The sequence below is a fragment of the Amphiprion ocellaris genome, chromosome 15 (assembly GCF_022539595.1).
Source record: "Amphiprion ocellaris isolate individual 3 ecotype Okinawa chromosome 15, ASM2253959v1, whole genome shotgun sequence".
NCBI lineage: Eukaryota > Metazoa > Chordata > Actinopteri > Pomacentridae > Amphiprion > Amphiprion ocellaris.
Window position 1 is genome coordinate 26,853,934 of NC_072780.1, and position 24,591 is coordinate 26,878,524.

The 24,591-nt window shown below is 39.7% G+C and overlaps 3 protein-coding genes and 2 gene segments (V, D, J or C); 2 read left to right on the forward strand and 3 right to left on the reverse strand.

Moving 5' to 3' along the window:
• Positions 1-1,840: 1,840 nt before the first annotated feature.
• LOC111577562 (immunoglobulin kappa light chain-like) lies at positions 1,841-23,658 on the reverse strand. Its single transcript, XM_035954490.2, has 4 exons — positions 22,300-23,658; positions 21,874-22,202; positions 3,155-3,206; positions 1,841-2,306 (listed from the first exon to the last, which is right to left on the reverse strand). The coding sequence occupies exons 1-4, from the start codon at positions 22,379-22,381 to the stop codon at positions 1,963-1,965; spliced, it is 807 nt and encodes a 268-aa protein (XP_035810383.2). The 5' UTR covers positions 22,382-23,658; the 3' UTR covers positions 1,841-1,962.
• Positions 3,969-4,607, forward strand: LOC111577564 (immunoglobulin kappa variable 2-29-like). The segment is given in 2 exon segments: positions 3,969-4,082; positions 4,297-4,607. Coding segments are annotated over 2 exon segments (357 nt in total).
• LOC111577569 (Ig kappa-b4 chain C region-like) lies at positions 5,839-10,966 on the reverse strand. The segment is given in 3 exon segments: positions 5,839-6,018; positions 9,537-9,543; positions 10,801-10,966. Coding segments are annotated over 3 exon segments (246 nt in total).
• On the forward strand, positions 10,198-19,301 carry LOC111577561 (stonustoxin subunit alpha-like). Its single transcript, XM_023283902.3, has 5 exons — positions 10,198-10,418; positions 15,243-15,337; positions 17,039-17,315; positions 17,911-17,994; positions 18,640-19,301. The coding sequence occupies exons 3-5, from the start codon at positions 17,048-17,050 to the stop codon at positions 19,164-19,166; spliced, it is 879 nt and encodes a 292-aa protein (XP_023139670.2). The 5' UTR covers positions 10,198-10,418; positions 15,243-15,337; positions 17,039-17,047; the 3' UTR covers positions 19,167-19,301.
• LOC129350649 (histone H2B-like) lies at positions 13,100-13,661 on the reverse strand. Its single transcript, XM_055017779.1, has one exon. It carries the CDS (start codon positions 13,605-13,607, stop codon positions 13,167-13,169), a length of 441 nt encoding a protein of 146 aa, XP_054873754.1. The 5' UTR covers positions 13,608-13,661; the 3' UTR covers positions 13,100-13,166.
• Positions 23,659-24,591: the final 933 nt, after the last annotated feature.

The window sequence follows — 24,591 nt, forward strand, 5'->3', positions numbered from 1 at the left end:
ATCTATCTATCTATCTATCTATCTATCTATCTATCTATCTATCTATCTATCTATCTATCTATCCATCCATCCATCCATCTATCTATCTATCTATCTATCTATCTATCTATCTATTCTTGACATATTGATAACATCAAAGACTAAATTAAATCTAATATTTAAATCATCTCTCTGCATTATGCTGTATGTGCTTGTGGCAATTTGATACACATCAGGGTAAAAGATCGTGAAGATAACCTGAGTAGTATCACAGTGAGTCCACAAGAGAGCAGCACAGCTTTACAACTTTACAGACAACACAGCAGCACGGCTGGAGAATTAAAATGTTGTGGATTAACTAATAAATTAACTATTTTATGCTACGCTCTATCTGGAAAGACTGGCATTGCAATGAAGGATGAACAGTATTAAAAGAGTCAAATCCAGGATGTTACACTTACAAGATGCTGTGTACCATATGTCTTCTCTGTATCATGTGAAATTATAATGTCAATAGAATGAATGATGTTAGACAACAATAATAATTTGCATAGTACACAGGTGATTTGATGAACAGGTTTTTATTAATTTTACTTGAAGAAAACATCAGTCTTTCTGCAAGTATGCAAATAACAAAAATAAGAAAAAATTGTGAGAAACAGAGAGGAAGGGCAAACAGACATGAATATCAGAGTGAAACTAGTGTGGGACAGACTCCACCCACTGCAGAGAGAGAGAACACATTTTAGACAAACTGGGAGTTTGAATTAAACTGATCTTCAGAGTTTCACTTCCCTCTGAGATCAGTAACCATGGCAACAGACAGGCATCACTGATCAACCATGACAACAGACAGGTTTCAGTACTGAAGATAAAAACGCTGAAGTGGACTTTTATTCCACAGAAGTTTTGACCATTAATCTCCAATCTATTGATGCTTAGTTTTGCAATTACAAATAAATTGCCTATTGTGAAAAATGTCAAATATTTATTGTTTTTCACCATTTGAAGATTTCTTATATATAACAGAAAAGACTTGGATGATGTAAGCTTGCTTTTTCAGTCAAAATAAAAGTTGTTAAATGCTGACTCACATATCAAAATGTATCTAGCCAATCACACTCTGAGGTTCAAAAATATTTCCATTTTTTACATAACAGATCTGAGACATTCAAATCTTAGGATCAAGTAAAGTGATGAGAAATGCTTTGTCAGGCATTTTAACTGAAGAATGAAATCTTGACGTCGGAGAGGAAAAGTTTTTTGTAAACTGAAAATCTAAAAGCTGTTTAAACATGATTTCCACTGATACAAAACGTTGAACTGAAGGAGATTTTAGTCTGAACACCAAATGACATCAATTTATAAATCACTGAAATTGGATTACATTTTACAAATGTAGAAATAGCTTTAATTTTTGCTGTATTGTGAAATGATATTTTGTCAAATGCTTAAATTGAACAGTCATTTCCACTGAAAATTGAACATGAACACATTTCTGTGAGGATTCTGGAAAATAATTAAGTTAAAATCTGTCCCACAGTTACTGTAAATGACAGCAATTCAAGGGGAATAAATGAAAACTTCTGTCAGAAAATTGAAGCCATACACATATGCAACTCATCACTGACATGTTCCTGAGCAATACCTATTTAAATGCTCACTGTCAGGTGAAACCTAAAAAGCAGGTGCAAAATGGAAATACATGATGGAATCCTATAGTTCAATAATTAAACTGTCATCTGTGATAAGGAAATCTGACAATTGTTGATCCATGAAAACATGTGATGAAGATTCAGAACAAAATCCAGGACAAAGTTGATCATTTGAGAGACATCTTTATTGTTTTGAAGCATGAACAGCATCACTGAAGGTGAAAAATAATGATAAGATGAAGTTACGATACAAAGGTGAGATAACGAGAGAAAGAGAAATACAGAGAACAGCAGAGTGAAACCAGTGTGATGTTCCCAGTGGGTGAGGTCAGGACTGGGAACACTGGTCTCTCCTCAGTGTCTCTGAGAGTGGAGTCTGGGAGCCCTGGGTGGCCTCACAGCTCACAGAGCCCACCTTCCTCCACTGGTCTGCAGGGAGCCTCAGGGTGCTGCTCCAGCTGTAGAGACCGTCCTCCTGCAGCACCCCGGGGCTCCTGCTCTCCTCCCAGCTGCTGCTGCTGCTGCTGCTGCTGCTGCTGCTGCCGTCCACCTTCCAGGACAGACTCCAGTCTGAGGGGAAGCCCTTGTTGGCCAGACACATGAGCGTGGCCTTCCCCTGCTGCAGCTCCTCTCTGGAGGGGGGCAGCACCGTCAGGGAGGGACGGACATCACCTAGGAGACACCAATCAGCTTAGAGGACAGGGAGCACACAGCTGCCAATCAAACAGCAGCCACTTGGACACCTTCACTGTCAGAGACTTGATTTAGTCCTTCAAGGAGTTTCTGTCAGATGCTTTTTCTGCTCCACCAGTCACTCACTCACTCACTCACACATTGTTTCACTTCCCTTTAACAAACCTCTCATGCACATCAGCTCACAGAGAATCATCAACACTTTCAAATATGTCAGATACTCTGGAAATAAAAGCAGCAAATTTGGAAACATTTACAACTAAAGTTTTGCTTTAACATAAATAAGTATCCCGACTGTACATTCTGGGTATTTAGTGGAAACATTTACAAGAAAGTGCAACAAGTGCTGTCAAATGTTGTTTTATTAAATCATAATTAACTACATATAAAAAAGTAAAGTATTTTTCATCAACAGATTTTTTTCCTGTTTCAGTGATTTCCAATGGAATTTCAAACCATATGTCATCAAATAAAGACAATAGAGATTGTTCACTACAACAAGTATTGTTTTCATATTCAGATTGGCCAGCATAACTTGAAGAATGTATTGTTCAATCCATGCAAAAAGAACTATTTGGGAGGAATATTTCAACTATTTTCAGAAGGAAAAGATTTTACACTAGATTTCACACAACCTTTAAGTTTTTAAAATTCTGGTTTGAGATATTTACATTAAATGACGCTGATCTGAATTAGCCTTCACCAGGAGATATGAAAACAAGAATTACAAATTTTAAAAAAGACATTTTACTCTCCTCGTGATCATCAGAAACAGAATTAGAAAATTCATTTACTGTTTTGTATTTAATATTGAAGTATAAACTTACGTCCAACATCCAGTCTGGTTCCTCCACCAAACGTGTACCACAGTGATACAAACTGATTGAGCAGCTGTACAAAAACCTCTGACTGCAGAGAGACACGACTCTCTGACTTTATCACACTGAACTAAAGCTACAAGCACTAAAGATTCAACTGTTGACAACAGAAAGTGATTTATCTTCTGCACCATTCGATTATTTGAAATTGATTTTGTCATTTTTTTTAAATTTCCATTGGTAAAGTCAATGTAGTGTCCTAATGACAAAATGTTTGTTAAAGAATTTTCAGGAAAATAAGTTTATATTCCTCAGTATAATTAATGGACACGTTAAGGACACTGGAACAGTAACAGATCTTTAAAAAATTTATCTAAAATGTAACTTACGTCCAACATCCAGTCTGGTTCCTCCACCAAAAGTCCACCACAGTGATACAAACTGATTGAGTCGCTGTACAAAAACCTCTGACTGTAGAGAGACACGACTCTCTGACTCTGAAACAAACAAACTCAACACAAACAGTCTCAGTGAGTCAAACAGCTGCTTCACGTGAAAATGAACTTCATCAGACTGACAGGAATTTAATAACATATTGATTTGACTTCATTATTTTGGTTTTATTATATCAAATTAAAAGTAAATGTTCTGGATGTAAAAATCAATCAAACATTTCTGTATAAAATATTTAAAGAGACAATGACTCTATAAAAACAGCCAGGATCCATTTGTGATTAATAAACTGATGACGTGATTGATCCATTGATGATCAGCTCTGTAATGTGTTTGCATATGTGTCCTGCCTCTGAGCTCCACACGTTAAGAGGCCAGTGTTGATCAGAGTCTGTCCAGACCTTTCACACACTCTGACACGCCGGCAGCACAATCATCATGTCCCTGACTCTACTGCTGGCCACCCTGGGGCTCCTTGTTCAGGGTGAGACTCTCTGCTGAAAACTTTGCTTCAGGATGCAGCAGCTTCACCACAATCATGTTGTGCTGTGATGGAGAAACACTCAAACAAGCAGCACTGACCTTCTTCCATCTGTTGTCCATGTTCAACCAATGATCCTCTTGTGTTTGGATGCTGATCATCTTTCTCCAAGCTGGATTTGTCTCAGTAACCCTTCTCCTCTTTTTCATGTTTTCAGGTTCATCATCAGAAATCATCCTGACTCAGTCTCCTGGATCTCAGTCTGTTGTTCCAGGACAAACTGTCTCCATCACATGTAGAAGCAGTACAAGTATTAGTAACTACCTGCACTGGTACCTTCAGAAACCTGGACAAGCTCCTAAACTGCTTGTTTATTATGCTTCAACTCGTCAATCCGGAGTTTCTGATCGTTTCAGTGGAAGTGGATCAGATCCTGTCTACACTTTGACCATCAGTAGAGTTCAGGCTGAAGATTCAGGAGTTTATTATTGTTCCCAAAGTGGTCACAGCTTCCCGTTCACACAGTGATACAACGTTGTACAAAAACCTCCCTCAGCTAAAGAGGAACTGATCTGAATCAACAGCTGCACTGAAACACTAAGAAACCTATCTATCTATCTATCTATCTATCTATCTATCTATCTATCTATCTATCTATCTATCTATCTATCTATCTATCTATCTATCTATCTATCTATCTATCTATCTATCTATCTATCTATCTATCTATCTATCTATCTATCTATCTATCTATCTATCTATCTATCTATCTATCTATCTATCTATCTATCTATCTATCTATCTATCAATAATATAAAATGCTCTATTCTTAACATTACGATAAATTTAAAGGAAAAAATATGTATCTATGAACTTAATTAAGTCTAATAGTTAAGTAATATCACTACATTAAATGTACTAGTGGCAACATTATACATGTCAGATAAACAGTGCATAAGAAAAGACCATTAAAGATACTTGATAACATGAGTCGTATCACAATGAGTCTACAAGAGAGCAGCACAAGTTTACAAGTTTACAGACAACACTGCAGCACAGCTGGAGAGTTAAAATGTTGTGGATTCAATAATAAATGAACTATTTCATGCGACATTCTATCTCAACAGACAGACGTAGAATCGGGCAACAAAGAGTAATAAGAGATTCAAACCCAGGATGTTACACTTACAAGATGCTGTATACCACATAGCTTCTGTGTATCATATGACATTATAAAATGTTGTTAGAATGAATGATGTTACACAACAGAAATATTCTGCATAGTACACAGTAATATTTTTAGTAAAAGAAAACATCAGCCTTTCTGCAAGCATGCAAAACATATACAAAACTAGTGAGAGAGAGAACAGAATCTGCAGTTGGAATAAGAACCAGAGTTCCTAAGGTTTATTCAGCCAGATCACCAGCAAATGGATTTTCACCACCATCACTGGTTTGTGTCTCTGAGTTTATCAGCTTTGATCATCAACAGTAAACTGTTTATAGATTTACATTATGTAATGTTACACTGCAACAGATTTCTCAGATTTTCTCTGGAGGGAAAAATGTCTCTGATATCCCTGAGAGAAACAGACTGAAAGAGTCACTTGGTAAGAAAAAACATGAAAACGGTTGATTGGATGATGAGCTTTTTATTGCTTAGAAGCACTAAAATAATATTGTAACGCTGCAACAAGCTGCTAAATATTGTAACTGAAACATGCCAAATTAAACACAGTGAAAGCAGTGCGGTGTTCCCAGTGGGTGAGGTCAGGACTGGGAACACTGGTCTCTCCTCAGTGTCTCTGAGAGTGGAGTCTGGGAGCCCTGGGTGGCCTCACAGCTCACAGAGCCCACCTTCCTCCACTGGTCTGCAGGGAGCCTCAGGGTGCTGCTCCAGCTGTAGAGGCCGTCCTCCTGCAGCACCCCGGGGCTCCTGCTCTCCTCCCAGCTGATGCTGCTGCTGCTGCTGTGTAAGCAGAATCCATGTTTGGAATATGCCGGATGAATTTTTGTGTTGTTTGTAAGTTATAATTAAATATTCAACATGGCAGCTGTGCGAACAATAAGGCTTTATTACAACGATGATGATCCGAGAACCACCCATTAATTCAACAATTTTGAATACAATTATTCACATCCAAACAAAAACACACATATTTCAAGAAAATAATTTCACTTTTTCATTTTTTGGATTTTTGGGATTTTTCAGGATTTTGTGAAAATGTTACAAAATTGCAACAGCAGGTCTTGGTGTAAACAAATATTATCCCTTTAAAAAAAAAAAAAACATAGTCCACAAATGACTAGACATTGATGATTCAACAATATTAAAATATTATCTTAAGAAGAATTTTATTGATATGAAATTGTTGAATATGGTGCAATAAAATGCAAATTAATTTAACAAGTCAAAACTGTAATTGCAATCCATGCTAGAATGCACTTCCACACAACAAAAAACTGTAAGAGATGATGTTTTTTCAACTTTCTGGTTTTTTTTAACTTGCAAAAGTGGAATTTTATGACATCAGTCCTCTACAATTTGTTCATATTTACATTTTGGGCTTTGCTTGAACAGCAGAATGATCTCTGGTGTCTAAGGACTCTAAATTGGTGGATGGCACCCTGAATGAATGAATGAATTAATGAATGAATGTCATATTTAGTGTTTTCAGTTTGTTTTGTTACTGTTCATTGTTTTGTGGTACAACTTGTCCAACCCGCTTCATCAGCTATGAAAGTCGATGAAAATAAATAAGAAAATCTCTTTTGTGATCAAGTATTTCCTGTTAAAAATATTCTGTATGTTTTCTTTTGCTTATTGTGTCATGCAACTACGTATTGTTCACAAAATCAATCAGCATTTTGTCAATATTGCAGATTCAGAGTCAATGACATGATGAGAAATAACAGTGAAAATTTCAGATTTTTATTCGGAATACTTCTTGAGATGTTGTCGTCCAACTGCAGCCACAAAACTGACAATCAGAATGAAACCATGATGCCAAAAATAAAACAACAACATTGCTCTACTTGTGTCTTCTGTCCCTCCGTAGAGAAATATTCCTACATTCAATGGACGCTCTTCAAAATACATCTTTTATGAGAGCTTTTAAGCATGGAGTGGAGGAAAATATTATTTTTGCACTTTCTTGAACAACACACAAGGGGGCAGCCTGGAGACAGTTATCAGCAGCAGGAACATCACAGAGCCAAAGCTGCCATAGCAGAGCGTTTTGGAAATGAAAAGTGCTTCTGCATGTAGGGAAAGAATTATTGCCTGGAAACCCGTAAAAAGTCTAAGAAAGCTTGTAAATGCTCAACTCCTATCTGGGCTGGAGTAAGAGTGTCTGTCCTGCTGCAGCAACCAGCCCAAATATCCTGCAAACCAGGAAACATGCATCAGTGGCTCTTGGATTAATGTGAGTTTAATTTGGACAAACAGTAAGCACATTTTACTACTTACATTTCTGATTTATTTACACATTTTTTGTCTCTGTTCTGTGTATTTAAAAACTCTGAATTTTTGTCACTTGACGGTTGCTTGTTCACAGCCAAGTCATTCACCAGAATGCTCAGATTTATTTTCATTTATTTTGAGAATTTTGGTACAAATATTTTCTTTTGGAAAACTTTTAAATGGGACATGTAGAAATAAAACATAGAATAGAATAGAATTTATACAGAACAAAATGTGAGTAAACTGTAAAAATGATTTTCAGTTGAATTTATTCATTTATTAAAAATTTATTATGTAAATTTACGTTAAAAAAAAAAAATATATATATATAAAAATAAACTTTACAAAAAGATCAGTGATTTTCCTAAATATTGACTAAATGAACCCGCCCAAAATCCATTTTCAGTCATCATCAACTCCTCGACAGCAAGAGAAGAAGCGCTTAAACTGCTTCGAGCAGAATTTTCGAATCCTCCTGAAGTATTTCTTTTTCGATCGTACTTCCATGATATCTGAGGGCTTTTCTTCCATGATTTGGTCTGTTTTATCTGTGACATTTTTTGCTGGTGTTATATTTGTGACAGCCACTTCTTGAGGTGGTCTGTCTTCACAGATGTTGGGGCTTCCTGCTGTAATTCGTTTGTTCTTTTTGACTCCATCATGTACAGATGGGTTCTCCAGAGGAGGCGTCAACTTGGTTATTTTTTCTTGTTGATGAACGACTGCAGTTATTTGATTTTTAATTCCACCTTTGCTTTTGGATGTTCTATTCTTTCCCACAGCTAGATCCAACAGTGCCGTCAACTTGGTTACTTTGTCTTGTTTTTGAGTGACAGCAGTAGTTTGATCTTTTGTTCCACCTTTGCGTTTCGAGATGGATTTTCTGTTGTTCTCTACAACTTCAACCAATGGAGTAGTAGTTTCATCAGTTCCACCACTGCTTTCTAAGATGTAAGTTCTTTTCCTGCTTAGATCTTGATCCACTGGCGCAGTAGGTGGATCATCAGTTCCACTTTTGCTTTCTAAGATGTAAGTTTTTCTCCTACTTACTTGATCCAATGATGCTCCTGAAGAGCCTTCAGAGTCATTCTCTGAGCTGGATGCCTCATCCCAACTTGGAACTTTGCTGGAAGTTGCTAAGGGATCCAGTGCTGCCATCTCCAGCTGACATCTTGTCATTTGTAAACGCGCTTTTGCTACGTACAGCTTGTCACATGTTTTACCAGACAAGTGCTTCATTGTGATGAAGCGATGGCCAAGAGCCATGCTTGGGGTGATCCTTTTCTTTGGATTAAAGTGAAGCATCTGCTTGAGGAGACTTATGAAGGCTTTATGGTCTTTTTCCTCTGTGGTTTCCATTGGTTGACTGCGGGCCTTCAGCAGGTCATTGAGGCTGTTGAAAGCCTCATAATAGGCAGGACACTGCTTGACAGCCTTCCCTGTGTCTTGTTGATATTCGCCAGGTGCTTTCATCCTCCATGCCTTACCAGAGGACTCTGTGAAAAACTTTCTTGCTTTTCGCCCAGCATTCAAAAGATGGTCTTTGGGTAGTCCCTGCATCATACAAATGATCCTTAACTGTTCGTATTCAGACTCACCTGGATAGAAGTGTCTTCCTAGGAACAATGTGGCCAGGACACTGCCCAGAGCCCACATGTCAACGGCTTCGGTCAGAGGGAGACCCAGAATGACTTCAGGAGCCCTGTAACTAAGGGTCTGAATGCTGTCAAATCTCGCCAGTGCAGACACCTCTTTAGCACAGCCAAAATCAATTAACTTGACTTTAAATGGTTGGGAGCAGTGGTTAACAAGCATTATGTTGTCTGGCTTGATGTCACAATGAGCCAGACCAATGCTTTTTAGTGCCTCAAGAGCCAGAAACATCTGGTGAGCGATGACTCTGATCTCAGCCACATGTAGCGGCTTCAATTTCCTCTCAATAAGAAAGTCAAAGAGGCTTAAATCGAGCATTTCGAAAGTCAGACAAAACTGACCCTTGTGCTCGAAATGCTCGATAAACTTTACGAGGTTGTGCTTGTCAGCATCAAGTTGTCTAAGTTTATACATTACCTCAGCTTCGGCTTTGCCATCTTCGTTGAGCTCTTTGTGGATGCTTTTTAGAGCAACCACCTCTTGAGAGTTGACATTTCTGCACCGAGCCACGACCCCAAAGCCCCCGTTTCCTAAGAGCTTCTCAACATAATATGAGCTTGTGGTCGCGTGAATAACAGTGTCCAGTTTCGACACAGATTCCTCATCAAAGGTGTCTGCCAACATTTTGACCTCCAAAAAATCCGAAAAAGATTATATATATATGATAATATAATCCTATATTGCACGTGAAATTCAATTTCACTATTCGATTCAATCTTCTCTGTGTAGCGTAGCTTCAAAACGAACGTCTCACAGCACCGATAGCAAGTCAATACTGTCCCACAGAGGTCCACTCCTGCTAGATTTAAGAACTTTCTGGTCAGACTGTGATGTCATCACTGACATCATAGTGTCAGAACGTGAAGCTCTATGTGACGACCTCACGTTCTGACACTGACCTCATAGTGTCAGAACGTGAGGCTCTACGTGATGACCTCATCACTCTGATCTGACTGCCCATGAGTGATGTTGCCTAGGAACCAGGGAGACTTATGTAAACACACGTTCTGACTTACAGACAGAAAAAGGAAAGACAAGCGGGAGAGTGAAGCTCTTTATTAAACAGTCTCTTAGCTCAACACGGAGTTTTCGCCGTCATTTTGTTCAAAACAAACGTATTTCTTCCAACACAGTGATCCAGTGAAGCACAGAAGTGGACGAAAGAAGTTATCCTACCACTCTGACAACTGACACTGACTTTAAGTTAAACCAGAAACACCGAGGTGAGTTTTCTGATATTTTTAAAACTGTGCTTTTATAATTTGTTTGTGTTTATAACGTGGAGACTGTTTGCTGTCATGAAAGAGAAAAAATCACTACAGCTCCTGCTCTGTACATGTCCATTTCTACTCTGTAAAATAGTTAAATTCACCTCCGGAGTCCTTCTGGATTATTTTGGTTGGTGTGTACAGATTTTCTGAGTGTTTTGGACATTTCTGAAGCGGAGAAAAACGTCGTTTGTTTCCAATGAACGTCGAGACTGCCCGTTAGCATTAGCACGTAGCTCACTGTCCGCTAGCTAGTTGTTAGCTAGCTAGCTGCTAGCTGCACCGTCAAGGCCGTCCTCCTGCAGCACCCCGGGGCTCCTGCTCTCCTCCCAGCTGCTGCTGCTGCTGCCGTCCACCTTCCAGGACAGACTCCAGTCTGAGGGGAAGCCCTTGTTGGCCAGACACATGAGCGTGGCCTTCCCCTGCTGCAGCTCCTCTCTGGAGGGGGGCAGCACCGTCAGGGAGGGACGGACATCACCCACTGCAGAGAGAGAGAACACATTTTAGACAAACTGGGAGTTTGGATCAAACTGCTCTTCAGAGTTTCACTTCCCTCTCTGACATTAGTAACCATGGCGACAGACAGGCATCACTGATGAACCATGACAACAGACAGGTTTCAGTACTAAAGATAAAAACGATAAAGTGGAGTTTTGTTTCTCTAGAGTTAAATATGCAAACTATTATTTTTAGTTTTACAATCTTAAAATAAATTCCTGATTCAAACGTCAGTTTTTTTCTTTTTCTGTGAAGAACGAAAGTTAGTGTCAGAATGTTTAAATAATTGTGAATGTGAATGTGAATAAATTTTATCGACACAGAGAAATGAGCATGAACATATTTCAGTGAAGATTCTGCAGTGATCTTTCTGCATGGAGTTTGGATGTTCTTTCTGTGCATGTGTGGGTTTTCTCTGAGTTCTCCGGCTTCCTCCCATAGTCCAAAAACACGCTGAGGTTAACTGATAATTCTAAATTGTCCATAGGTGTGAATGCAAGTGCGCTTGTTTGTGTTTTTGTGTGGCCCTGTGATAGACTGGCAACCTGTCCAGGGTGTCTCCTGCCTTTGCACTAAGTCGGATGGGCTCCAGCTCCCCCACGACTCTATTGAGGATTAAGTGGTGTATAGATAATGGATGGATGGATTCTACAGTGCAGCAAAACAATCATGAAATATGTACAAGAAGAAATTTTGATCCTTAGTATGAAAGATTTATTAAAAATAATATATAATTTTGTTAATTTTCTTTAAAACCTCCATCATGAAGGATCCCTCCCACCCCTCAAATGGACTGTTCGGTTCCCTCCCATCAGGGAAGAGACTGCCAGCATCAGAACCCACACATCAAGGTTCAGCAGCAACTTCTTCCCACAGGCATTCAGACTGTTGAACACCCTGCGGATACAACACACGTAGACCCACACACACACCCATCACCTCCAAACTATAAAACATACACAAAGCACATTATACATCCATCCATCCATCCATTATCTATACACCGCTTAATCCTCACTAGGGTCGCGGGGGGGGGGCTGGAGTCTATCCCAGCTGACTCGGGCGAAGGCAGGGGACACCCTGGACAGGTCGCCAGTCTATCACAGGGCTACATATATAGACAAACAAGCACTCTCACATTCACACCTACGGGCAATTTAGAATGATCAATTAACCTCAGCATATTTTTGGACTGTGGGAGGAAGCCAGAGTACCTGGAGAGAACCCACGCATGCACAGGGAGAACATGCAAACTCCATGCAGAAAGATCCCGGGAAAGCCGGGACGCGAACCAGGGATCTTCTCGCTGCAAGGCGAAAGCGCTAACCACTACACCACTGTGCAGCCCGCACATTATACATGTACATGATATTATGTACACAACTACTACAGACTTTGTTACACTGTTCTGTGTGTGATTACGTAACTACCATGTTAATTGCCACTTGCGCTGTATTATTTATTATTGACACTGTATTACAAGATAATTATGTTCTATACCATGTGTAGCTGACCTGTCCAGAGTGTCCCCTGCCTTCACCCCAAGTCCGATGGGATAGGCTCCAGCAACCCCTGCGACCCTAAACAGGACTGAGTGGTGTATAGATAATGGATGGATGGGTGGATGGATGGATGGATGGATGTATAGCTACTGCTTATGCTGCACTATATACAGTTATATTCTACACCATGTATAATTGTCACCTACACTATACTATGTATAATTAGCATAACTGATCCTCTTCCATGATCATTCAGGACTCATGTATATTATACTGTGCATAATAACAGATTACTGCAGTCGCATTAATTTCACCCATTGTCACCCCAGTGAGTATGATTGTGTCTGATGTATGCTTGTGTTTTTTTAGTTTAGTCTTTTTTTAATTTATCCTGTATTTATTCTTAATTTTTTTATTATAGTATTAACACTTTTGTGTCTGCACTGTGAAATGGATGAGAAAAATGTCATTTTGTTTAACTGTGTGCTACGTACATTGCTGAATGACAATAGACTGAAGTTGAGTTGAGAAATTGAGTCATTACTGGTAATAAAAAGGATGAACTACCCAGCAGAAGCACAGACAGACACACTGATTCAACCATGAACCATTTTATCAACCCTGTAAACAAAAAAAACGGAATCCTATTTAAGTGTCCAATTTGAAATTATATAAAAAGCATACAGCTCAGGTTTAAATGTTATCAAAGAGTCTTGTAAACGTTTGCATTCAGAAAGCAGCAGATGAGAACACATGAACACAAACAACTGCAAGATAACGAAATGAATGGTTTGGCTGTTTTCTTTATCAAGAAAAAAATAGGCCTGGAGGTGATGGTGGAGCGCATGGTGTAGTGAGCCAGGTGAGAGGCCTCGAAGGAGTGGCTGACGAACAAGTTCATGATGGCCATGGCCTTGGAGGAGATGCTGGTGTCGGGGTGGACGTGCTTCACCACCTTGTACATGTAAATGGCGTAGCTCTGCCTCCTGCTTTTTCTCCTCTTCTTGACGGTCTTGGTGGCTTTGGATGTCGCCTTCTTGGAGACCTTCTTGGGCGCTGATGTCGCTGGTTCTGGCATTTCCCCCGAGCTTCTCTTGAAACTGTAACTTCCTGCTGGTCTGAACTCTTCTGATAGGCGGCTCATGCCAACCTCACTGCGCTGCTGCTCGCAGATAATTGGCTGATCTGTTGTAGTCGTCCTGCGCATTCACCCTAGAATGAACCCACCCTGAAACGCAAGCATCTCTGAAGGATTTAACATCTAAACGCTGAAAAATCTGCAATAGTCACCATGTCACACAGTTATTTTGATTGAAAAACACGTTTGAGAGTCACAAAATACAGATTTTTTATAAAAGAAATCAGATAACTTGCTGAAACAAAACTAGGAAGCGCTCAACCGTCGCGTTTTACAAAGAATTAACTCATTAAAGCTCCAGCAGCTGTTAGCAGCTTTTTGACTTCTTCTATAATACTTTACTGAAAGACTAAATCTATGAATCTGTTGAAGGGAATGAATGAGTGGGTCGGTGTGTCCACATAATGCTATTAAAGTCCTGTTTGAAGCGCTAAAAAGCAGAAGAACTAAACTAAGCTGCTTCCTGTGATCCAGTAAAATGCTGACATGAGAGAGCTTCTTTCATTTCTCTGTTTCTCTGTCTAAATAGAAGGTGTCTGTAAAACAGAGTTCTCAGGACATTCACTGCTGGATTCCTCTTTATTCTTTCTTCGCCAGATAGTAGGAAGAAGCTCCATGTTTCCAGAACTAAATCAAACTGGAGCTTTGGAAGAATTCTGTAAATTACATCAGGAGACAGATTTTCACAGTTTCTCATTTGACCAGAATTCACTACAAAGCTTTGACATCACGAAATGGATAAAGATTTCCTTCCTGCTGCATCTGAAGCTGCCTTCAACTTCCTTCCACAACCACAGAACTTAGAGCACATTTTCTCCTCCAGAGCTCTGATGTCGGATTTTTGCAGTGACATCAAACGCCTCTCAGTTGTTTCCTGCTTCAGCTTTATCCTGACTTTGCTGAACTTTGTAGTGTCCACCTTTTTCTCTGAGTGAAGATAAGAAAAGCAGCTTATCGTTCACATGAACCCACGCTGCTCTTATGATCCAGATCTTTGCTGCAGGATGGAGAAAATACTCAGAAAGTTCTTGAGTAGAAATACTCCATTTCAGTGCTGCGTTCAAAGTCTAACGTGCTGCGTTGTTCTGGTCTCGGATTGTTACTGTGAAACTCCTGAACTTTGTTTACTGGCTCAGACTATCCACTTGCTGCTCAGTTCTGAAAGTTCAGCTGAAATAAGCTTTTTATTGTAATCGCCACATATTTCATCTTAAAGTATTCGATGTGTTTATTTTTGTATTATTGTGACTTGCAGCCACACGTAGTTCAGAAAATATCTTATTTATTTTATTTATTTTTTGTTAATGGGCTCAAAGATGAAACTTTATATGATTCCTTCATAATCACAACGTATTTCATCTGCTTGTCCAACATTCCAGATCCTGAATCAGTGATTAGAAATAAGGGTGAAAGTGGGTCGACCGTCAGTTTGTGGCTGCTGGAGGAAGCAGTGTGTTGATCAGAACCTGCTGTTTGCGCCTCTGCTGCTCCTTCAGTCAGGTTTTAATTGGACTCAGTCCATGTGTTCGTCTTTTACATTGAAAAGGTTGAATGTTGAAATAATCAGTCACATGAAATCGGTCAGAATCAGCCTGTAGAATGTGCTCTTATTGTGAAACTCTGCCTGCTGCTTCCTCATAGGCGGAGTCCTGACTGCTTCCGGGAAACAGATCACCTGTCTGAGTGTCCAGGAGTCGACTGGAAACTTTCTTCTTCTTCAGCACTTTGAATAAACTGTAAGTTTGCTTTGTTCGCTGCTTTAACTTCAGTAATGTTGCTGTTTGTTTCTGCTCTGTGATGTTTCTACATGTTCACTTCTTATTTCACCACAAACTTTGGATCACTGCTGTTTACATTTTTTCTCAGTCGCTTTGGTACATTTCTCGAATCATCCTCAACATTTGCAAAACAGGAAGTGCATTTCTCAAAACAATTAGTACAAATAGTAAAACAACATGGATTACCCGCAAAAGCCAGTCTCTTACTTAAAATCCTTAGTTCATCTCTCAAAAATAAACATCTGTGTAATTGAACATGTCAGTGCCTTCAGAATGACAGGTCCTTGTGTCATTGTGTGTGGATCAGACAGTCAGATTGCTTAGTCATGTTGTCATTATAACAGTGTTCTCTGGAGGGATGTTCTGATGTAAACTATGGCTAAAGTTTTGATGACAATTATTGTAAATTGTAAGTTACACCTTAGTGTATGTGAGAGATTGATTGCAAGAGACTGGACAAGATTCACATTTACACTTTTACTGTTTGTACTGTAATTTGTTGACAGACCGCGTCATTGCAGTACAGAAAGGAAAACAGTGCTGCATAGCACAAAGAAAAAAACAAAGTAGACATGTGAACATGGGACAATCTCCTTAGGGAAAACTGTACAAGCAGTGCTGTAGGAATTACAGTGCAGTTTTCCTGCACCTCCTGATGTTCCTGTCTGTTGGGCCACAAATTCTCATCCACATCACAAATATCTTCTCTTGCGTCTTTGAGTGATTTCAGAAAACTCTAACTCTTCACACATTTCCCTTTGTTAGAGAAAGTCAAGATTCATCAGGGAGCAATTTACCAATTCAGGACAGATTCACAAAAAAAGTCTAATGGAAACGTTTAGAAACATCCATGACATATTATGACAACTTGTTCAACCATTTTGCACATAAAGACTTATGCAATGAACTAATGCCTAAATGTGGAGGGTGAGACTATTCAACAGAGACAAATTATAATATATTTTGATCAACATGACATAAGCAATTGATCATGTAGGAAACAGCACTGAGAAAAACTGTAACTTCAGTAATGTTGCTGTTTGTTTCTGCTCTGCGATGTTTCTACATGTACACTTCGTATTTCACCACAAACTTTGGATCACTGCGGTTTAACCATTGATCAATGTGATTATTAGGTTATTGATTCACTGCAATCAGTCAGTACTTAGATTATTGATTCACTGCAGTCAATCAGTTTGATCAGCAGCTGATGTTTCTTTGTTTAGAATACAAACTGCTTCATGTCTTTTTTTCTTACCTTTGGTTTCTCTGTGAGTCACTGCAGCCTCCATTTTACATCAAGTCTCATGTAAATCACATCACATCAGTTTGCTGCTGTGTATAAATCAGCTGATCACAAGTGTTTGTCTAAAAGGACATTAACAGATTGAAAACACAGATAAATAGTCAAATACAACAGAGAAAAATCCAATATAGCAGCTTTTATTACTGTCAGTAAAAATGTTATTAGAAGAATCCTCACAGAAGTTCTGGTTTTGCTCTAAATTTCAAGAATGAAATGTATGTGGAGTCTATCAGAGACATTTATTGCAGTAATGTGCTGTTTAGTAACAGGCAGTGTCAGTGGACACAACAACCTCCACCACACCAACAACACAACTGTCCATTAACTGCTGACGTATTCTTTGACTTTATCAGGGAGCCACGATGGAAGTGCTCTTGAACATCCTGGATGATCTGGATGATGATCAGCTGTCTTTATTCCAGTGGTACCTGCAGAAGCCCAACATTGTTCAAGGCCTCCCAGGCATCAAAAAGAGCCGACTACAGACACTAGACAGGTGTAAAACTGTGGATGTGATGGTGCAGACTTACGGACTTCAGGGAGCTGTGCAGGTGACCAGGGTGGTTTTAGAGAAGATCCTCAGGAATGATCTGCTGCAGAGGTTTCCTGCCAGCAGCTCAGGACCAGGAGGTCAGTCATAAGACAACAACAACATTATATCATTAGAGTCAGAAAAATGCATGATGGCGCTGCTACAGTTTGATAGAGGGCAGGCTCTGTCAGTTTTTCCTGTGTCCACATATCAACCCTACTGACTGAATGCTTCCCCTGCTGTTTAAACCTTGATATAATACCAAAATTAATTATGTATGAGCTGACCTTCTGTGGAAGCAAAGCATCTCTCTACCTGTGCTCACCAAATTATGAGCCAGATCAGACAATTTCTGAAGATTCTTCATTCATACTGGTTAGCTGGGAGTGGTCCTACAGTTTAGGACCAAAGGGAAGCTGACCAATCAGCTCTCAGTAAGGGCAGAGCAATGTTGTTGAAGCAGCTGCATTCCAAGTCACAAACCTTTTAATTTAAATACATACTACAGTTGACCTCACAAAGTATTCAGGAGCAGTTTGGTGTCAAACCAGAATTAATCAACACCATAAACTCATCAATAAATTTAAACATAAAGTCCCTTCTAAGTCTGTTGTAACTTAAATAAAAAGACATAAATAAAAGCAGTAAGCAGTGGAGAATGTAACATGTGATCTCTGTCTGTCTGTCTGTCAGTACATGTCAGTGATGTTGGGAAGACTTCAGAGAACAGAGAACGTTCCTCCTCTCAGACTCAGGCTTCTCTTCCTCAGACTGAAGGTAAAACTGATGGATTCTTTGGTACGTAAAGAAAGATTGCAGCAGTTCACCATGCCTGAAATGGAAGCTGAGTTTAAGCAGGTTGTTTTGTACAATGCAGAAAAGTGGTTGGCTATGGAGTTGCATGAGGCAGCACGTTGTAGTGTAGCTGTAGCATAATGGTCAGTTTTATTGCTGGTGATCCTCTAATCCAATTTTCTAAATATATGCCCACTTTAAGCTAGGTTCCACTGCTGCATCGCTGTTGTTCCTGTGGCTCGTTCAGTCAGTGTACTTTGATAAGGGCCCCGGTGAGCCCAGAACAGGAATACTGGTCCAGCTCTCTGTTTTTAGGTTCTCTAGCCTAATGGGTCTTGCCCTAATAGGAACTCTAAGAACAGCTTAAATTGGAGACAAAACTCACCTATATTCTGACTGCCTCCATCCAAATTCCTATCCTGTTTTCTCTATTGCTCTTTCAGTCAATGTTTTTCAGTCACTTTCCTTCAAATGACCAAGAGAAGTTGCTACATTATGTGTAGTGGTTAGGATGAAACCCCCAGGACTAAGTTTATACATTTACAATTCTGGGAAATCATCACAGGTTTAACTGATCACATGATCCATCAATAACTGCAGTTTTGTTGTGTTTGTTCTCTCCATCAGATTCCTGTCAACTCACAGTCGACACAAACACAGTAAACAGACACCTCAAACTGTCTGACAACAACAGGAAGGTGACATATGTGATGAAGGATCAGTCGTATCCCGATCATCCAGACAGGTTTGACTACTGGGAACAGCTGCTGTGTAGAACTGGTCTGACTGGTTGCTGTCACTGGGAGGTGGAGTGGAGAGGAGAGGTTGAAATATCAGTGAGTTACAGAGGAATCAGAAGGAGAGGCTTCAGTAATGACTGTGTGTTTGGATGTAATGATCAGTCCTGGAGTCTGATCTGCTCTGATCTTCATGGTTACTCTGTCAGTCACAATAACAGAGAAACACCCATCAGGTCCTCCTCAGTCTCTCACAGAGTTTCAGTTTATGTGGACGTTCCTGCTGGAACTCTGTCCTTCTATAGAGTCTCCTCTGACTCTCTGATCCTCCTCCACACCTTCAACACCATATTCACTGAACCTCTGTATCCTGGATTTGGGGTCTGGTGGCCTGGTTCATCAGTGTTTCTGTGTTGACTTCAGTATCCAGAATCTCCTCCTGTTAGCGAAACAGTGTTAAACAGATAGTTCAGTCTCTGCATGACTCTGTCACTGAGAAACATGTTTTCAGATTCACGTATTAAATCTGTTTATATCTGAAATCCTTTGAAATGATTCCTTGTGAACTTCTTCCTCTTCAAAGATTGAAGTTGTGGTTATTCCACAACCCAAATGTGGTGTTTCAATCTTTTTCCAGTCAAATGCTGACAATCAGGATGTCGTATTCCTCTGGCGGTCACATCAACTAAAACCACTTCAGCTACACAAAGTGTGAACTTAGAGAGGAAGCACTGAATCTACAAACTGCTGACAGATTTTCACACATTATCATCCAGTGAAGATTGGGTTTCTGTGCAGCCAGACTTCATCCTGATTTCAGTGTTTAAGTCCTATTCTAGTGATGAAAAACAGGAAAATTCCTGCATCAGCAACTCTATACAGGAGCTATATAATATGTGGTCATTAATAAATGTGTGAAAAACTTTAATGCAACTGAAGGATTTTCTAATTTGTGTATTTAAACATTCAAATCCAACCATGACACAAATTCTACAGCTTATTATAATACAGTGGTGGAGTAAAGTTTTCGGACACCTTTAAAGTTTTACACAATCTCAAATATTATCATGAAATACTTCTGGAAAAATCTTTTTTGTATTTCCAAATGTGTGGTTGCATCAGACAGACACAAACAAATGCAAATTATGTTTTTTATTTATTGTTTACAAGAAAAACTAACAAAACTGCGCTTGAAGTCCTAAGAGTGATTCTTAATGCAATATTTCACAAATCTATGGGGTGTCCGAATGTAAAGCATGAGAAATAAGGTAGAAAGTGTTAGAATTGTGTTGTACTGTAAAGAGAGCATTCGTCTGAGTGTGTTTCTGAGCAGCTGTTGATTCAGATCAGTTCCTCTTCAGCTGAGGGAGGTTTTTGTACGAATGTTGTATCACTGTGTGAACGGGAAGCTGTCATCCTGTTGACAGTAATAAACTCCTGAATCTTCAGCCTGAACTCCACTGATGGTCAAAGTGAAGTCAGTTCCATATCCACTTCCACTGAAACGATCAGGAACTCCAGACTGACGAATTGAAGCTTCATAAATCAGGAGTTTCGGAGCTTGTCCAGGTTTCTGAAGGTACCAGTGCACATCATCGGTAACACTTGTACTGCTTCTACATGTGATGGAGACAGTTTGTCCTGGAACAAGAGACTGAGATCCAGGAGACTGAGTCAGGATGATTTCTGATGATGAACCTGAAAACATGAAAAACAGGAGAAGGGTTACTGAGACAAATCCAGCTTGGAGAAAGATGATCAGCATCCAAACACAAGAGGATCATTGGTTGAACATGGACAACAGATGGAAGAAGGTCAGTGCTGCTTGTTTGAGTGTTTCTCCATCACAGCACAACATGATTGTGGTGAAGCTGCTGCATCCTGAAGCAAAGTTTTCAGCAGAGAGTCTCACCCTGAACAAGGAGCCCCAGGGTGGCCAGCAGTAGAGTCAGGGACATGATGATTGTGCTGCCGGCGTGTCAGAGTGTGTGAAAGGTCTGGACAGACTCTGATCAACACTGGCCTCTTAACGTGTGGAGCTCAGAGGCAGGACACATATGCAAACACTCAGAGTCAGTCAGCTGCAGCTGTCCTCAACACATCACCAGGTTTACTCCTCACACAAGTAGGTGGTCTTTAACTGGTGAGTTTTGAGTCTGGGTTTGAAAAGAGGCAGAGAGTATTATGGATGTCTGGTGGGAGTGAGTTCTGGAGTTTGGGAGTAGAGCGGCTGAAAGCCCTGCTGCCCTTGATGCTGAAGCAGGCGGAGGGTATCGTGAGAGGGATGGAGAAAGAGGACCTGAGAGAGCAGGTGGAGGAGGCAATGCGAATGGGATGAGATAGATAGGGAGGGGCAAGGTTGTGGAATGCCTTGAATGGAAACAGGAGGATTTTGAAATCAATTCTGAGTTTGACAGGGAGCCAGTGGAGTTTCTGTAGGATGGGGCTCGTGATGAAATGAGGGGGTTTTGGAGATGATGCAAGCAGCATAATTCTGGACCAGTTGAAGCTTATGGAGGGATTTTTGAGGGAGACCGAAGAGGAGAGCGTTACAGTAGTCAATGCGGGAAATGACAAGGCTGTGGACGAATATAGAGGAAGTATCAGGGGTCAGGGAGGGGCAGAGACGATTGATGTTACGGAGATGCAAATATGCAGACCAGGTGATGTTATTGATATGGAATTGGAAGGAAACTGAGAAATACAGAATTGTTGACTTTGAGCAATGTCTGAGGAAAAATATTGAAGTTTTTCCACTATATTCTAAATAGTGAGATGCACCTGTACATTGGTCCTGTATTACTGTAGATCTGTTTGCACTTTGAAAATGTTATTTTGAAGACTACTTTTAATTCTTCTTGAGTGTTTCACTTTCCACCTCTGATTGTGTAAATCTGATGAAAAGAATTAAATTCTGAAGTATAACATAATCCAGGCAGCAATGAAGTAAAGATACAAAATAATATAAAGTTTTGTAGATATCTCCATCAACATTTTATCACAAAATTGAAATAGTTTCTGCAGATTTACTGTTTGCGTTCAGTGAAGTGTGAGTAGCAGTTCAGTTTCTGTTCAGTTTCGCTGAGGGAGGTTTTTGTATGACGGTTTTTCCCTGTGTCAACACATTCTGACTGTTGATCCAGTGATAACTCTGACAGTAATAAACTCCTGAATCTTCAGCCTGAACTCCACTGATGGTCAGAGTGAAGTCAAGTCCATTCCCTGCTCCACTTCCACTGAATCTGGAGGAAATTCCTGAAAATCTGTCAGATGTTCTGTCAATCAGGAGTTTAGGAGCTTCTCCAGTTTTGTGATGGTACCAGGCCAGGTAGTAATTAGAACCAGAGTGGTGAGCTACCTGTCTACTGACCTTACAGTCAATAGAGACAGTCTGACTGAGCTGCACTGATTTAACTGCTGACTGAGTCACAACAACATTTTGTCCAACAGACTCTGAGGAGACAGAAGAAACACTGGACATGAGATGGTGAACTGCAATTCAGATACACTGAAAAATGATTTTCACATCTCAGAGAAATGATTTTCTCACCCTGAGTGAAGCACAGGAGAGTCCAGATGAAGATGAAAGTCATGTTTGTGATGAGGAGGATTTCTGTGTCTTCTGTTGTCATGGAGGACAGCTGTCAGTCATCCAGTGTTCAAGTGTCAGGACTATAAAGTCTCCCAGAGCACTGGAGGATGGTGCTGCTGATGCAAAGTGTCTCTCTATGGAAATACTCTGACTGACTCCAACAGGGACTTGGATCAATCTGATGATGCAGGTTATCAATGGATCAATCACTTTATCAGTATATTGATCAGGAATGTGTCAGTGATCATTTGTATATGTCTATGGCTTTAGTTTTCTAAAATGTTTTTCCTAAATGTTATGAAATACATCAACTCTGGGACACATTTTATCTAAATTATAATTTTTTTTAAACAAATCTTTCATACACAGGATAAAAATTTCTTCTTCTACAGTTTTTATGTTTATTTTTCTGCACTGTAAAATCTTCACTGAAATATGTTAATGCTCATTTGTCTGTGTGTCTATAAAATTACTCACATATAAGAATATTGTTTTGTATGAAGTATGAACTGAAGAGTAATTTCTAAATTATTTAAACATTCTGACATTTTAACTTCTGTTCTTCACAGAGACAGCAAAAATTGACGTTTGCATCAGGAATCTATTTTAAAATTGTCAGACTAAGCATAATGGTTTGCATATTTAACTCCAGAGTAACAAAACTCCACTTTAATACGTTTATCTTCGTTACTGAAACCTGTCTGTTGTCGTGGTTCAGCAGTGATGCCTGTCTGTTGCCATGGTTACTGATCTCTGAAGAGCAGTTTGATCCAAACTCCCAGTTTGTCTAAAATGTGTTCTCTCTCTCTGCAGTGGGTGATGTCCGTCCCTCCCTGACGGTGCTGGCCCCCTCCAGAGAGGAGCTGCAGCAGGGGAAGGCCACGTTCATGTGTCTGGCCAACAAGGGCTTCCCCTCAGACTGGAGTCTGTCCTGGAAGGTGGACGACAGCAGCAGCAGCAGCAGCAGCAGCAGCATCAGCAGCAGCAGCAGCAGCAGCAACATGAGCTGGGAGGAGAGCAGGAGCCCCGGGGTGCTGCAGGAGGACGGCCTTGACGGTGCAGCTAGCAGCTAGCCAGCTAACAACTAGCTAGCGGACAGTGAGCTACGTGCTAATGCTCACGGGCAGTTTCGACGTTCATTGGAAACAAACGACGTTTTTCTCCGCTTCAGAAATGTCCAAAACACTCAGAAAATCTGTACACACCAACCAAAATAATCCAGAAGGACTCCAGGGGTGAATTTAACTATTTTACAGAGTAGAAATGGATATGTACAGAGCAGACGGAGACGGAGGGGCAGAAGACACAAGTAGAGCAATGTCGTCATTTTATTTTTGGCATCATGGTTTCATTCTGATTGTCAGTTTTGTGGCTGCAGTTGGACGACAACATCTTGAAATACTTGATTGATCAATACTTGCTACTTGATACTTGATTTCCTTTCAGGAAATACTTGATCACAAAAGAGATTTTCTTATTTATTTTCATCGACTTTCATAGCTGATAAAGCGGGTTGGACAAGTTGTACCACAAAACAATGAACAGTAACAAAACAAACTGAAAACACTAAATATGACATTCATTCATTAATTCATTCATTCATTCAGGGTGCCATCCACCAATTTAGAGTCCTTAGACACCAGAGATCATTCTGCTGTTCAAGCAAAGCCCAAAATGTAAATATGAACAAATTGTAGAGGACTGATGTCATAAAATTCCACTTTTGCAAGTTAAAAAAAACAAGAAAGTTGTAATAACATCATCTCTTTCAGTTTTTTATTGTGTGGAAGTGCATTCTAGCATGGATTGCAATTACAGTTTTGACTTGTTAAATTAATTTGCATTTTATTGCACCATATTCAACAATTTCATATCAATAAAATTCTTCTTAAGATAATATTTTAATATTGTTGAATCATCAATGCCTAGTCATTTGTGGACTATCTTTTTTTAAAAAAAGGGATAATATTTGTTTACACCAAGACCTGCTGTTGCAATTTTGTAACATTTTCACAAAATCCTGAAAAATCCCAAAAATCCAAAAAATGAAAAAGTGAAATTATTTTCTTGAAATATGTGTGTTTTTGTTTGGATGTGAATAATTGTATTCAAAATTGTTGAATTAATGGGTGGTTCTCGGATCATCATCGTTGTAATAAAGCCTTATTGTTCGCACAGCTGCCATGTTGAATATTTAATTATAACTTACAAACAACACAAAAATTCATCCGGCATATTCCAAACATGGAT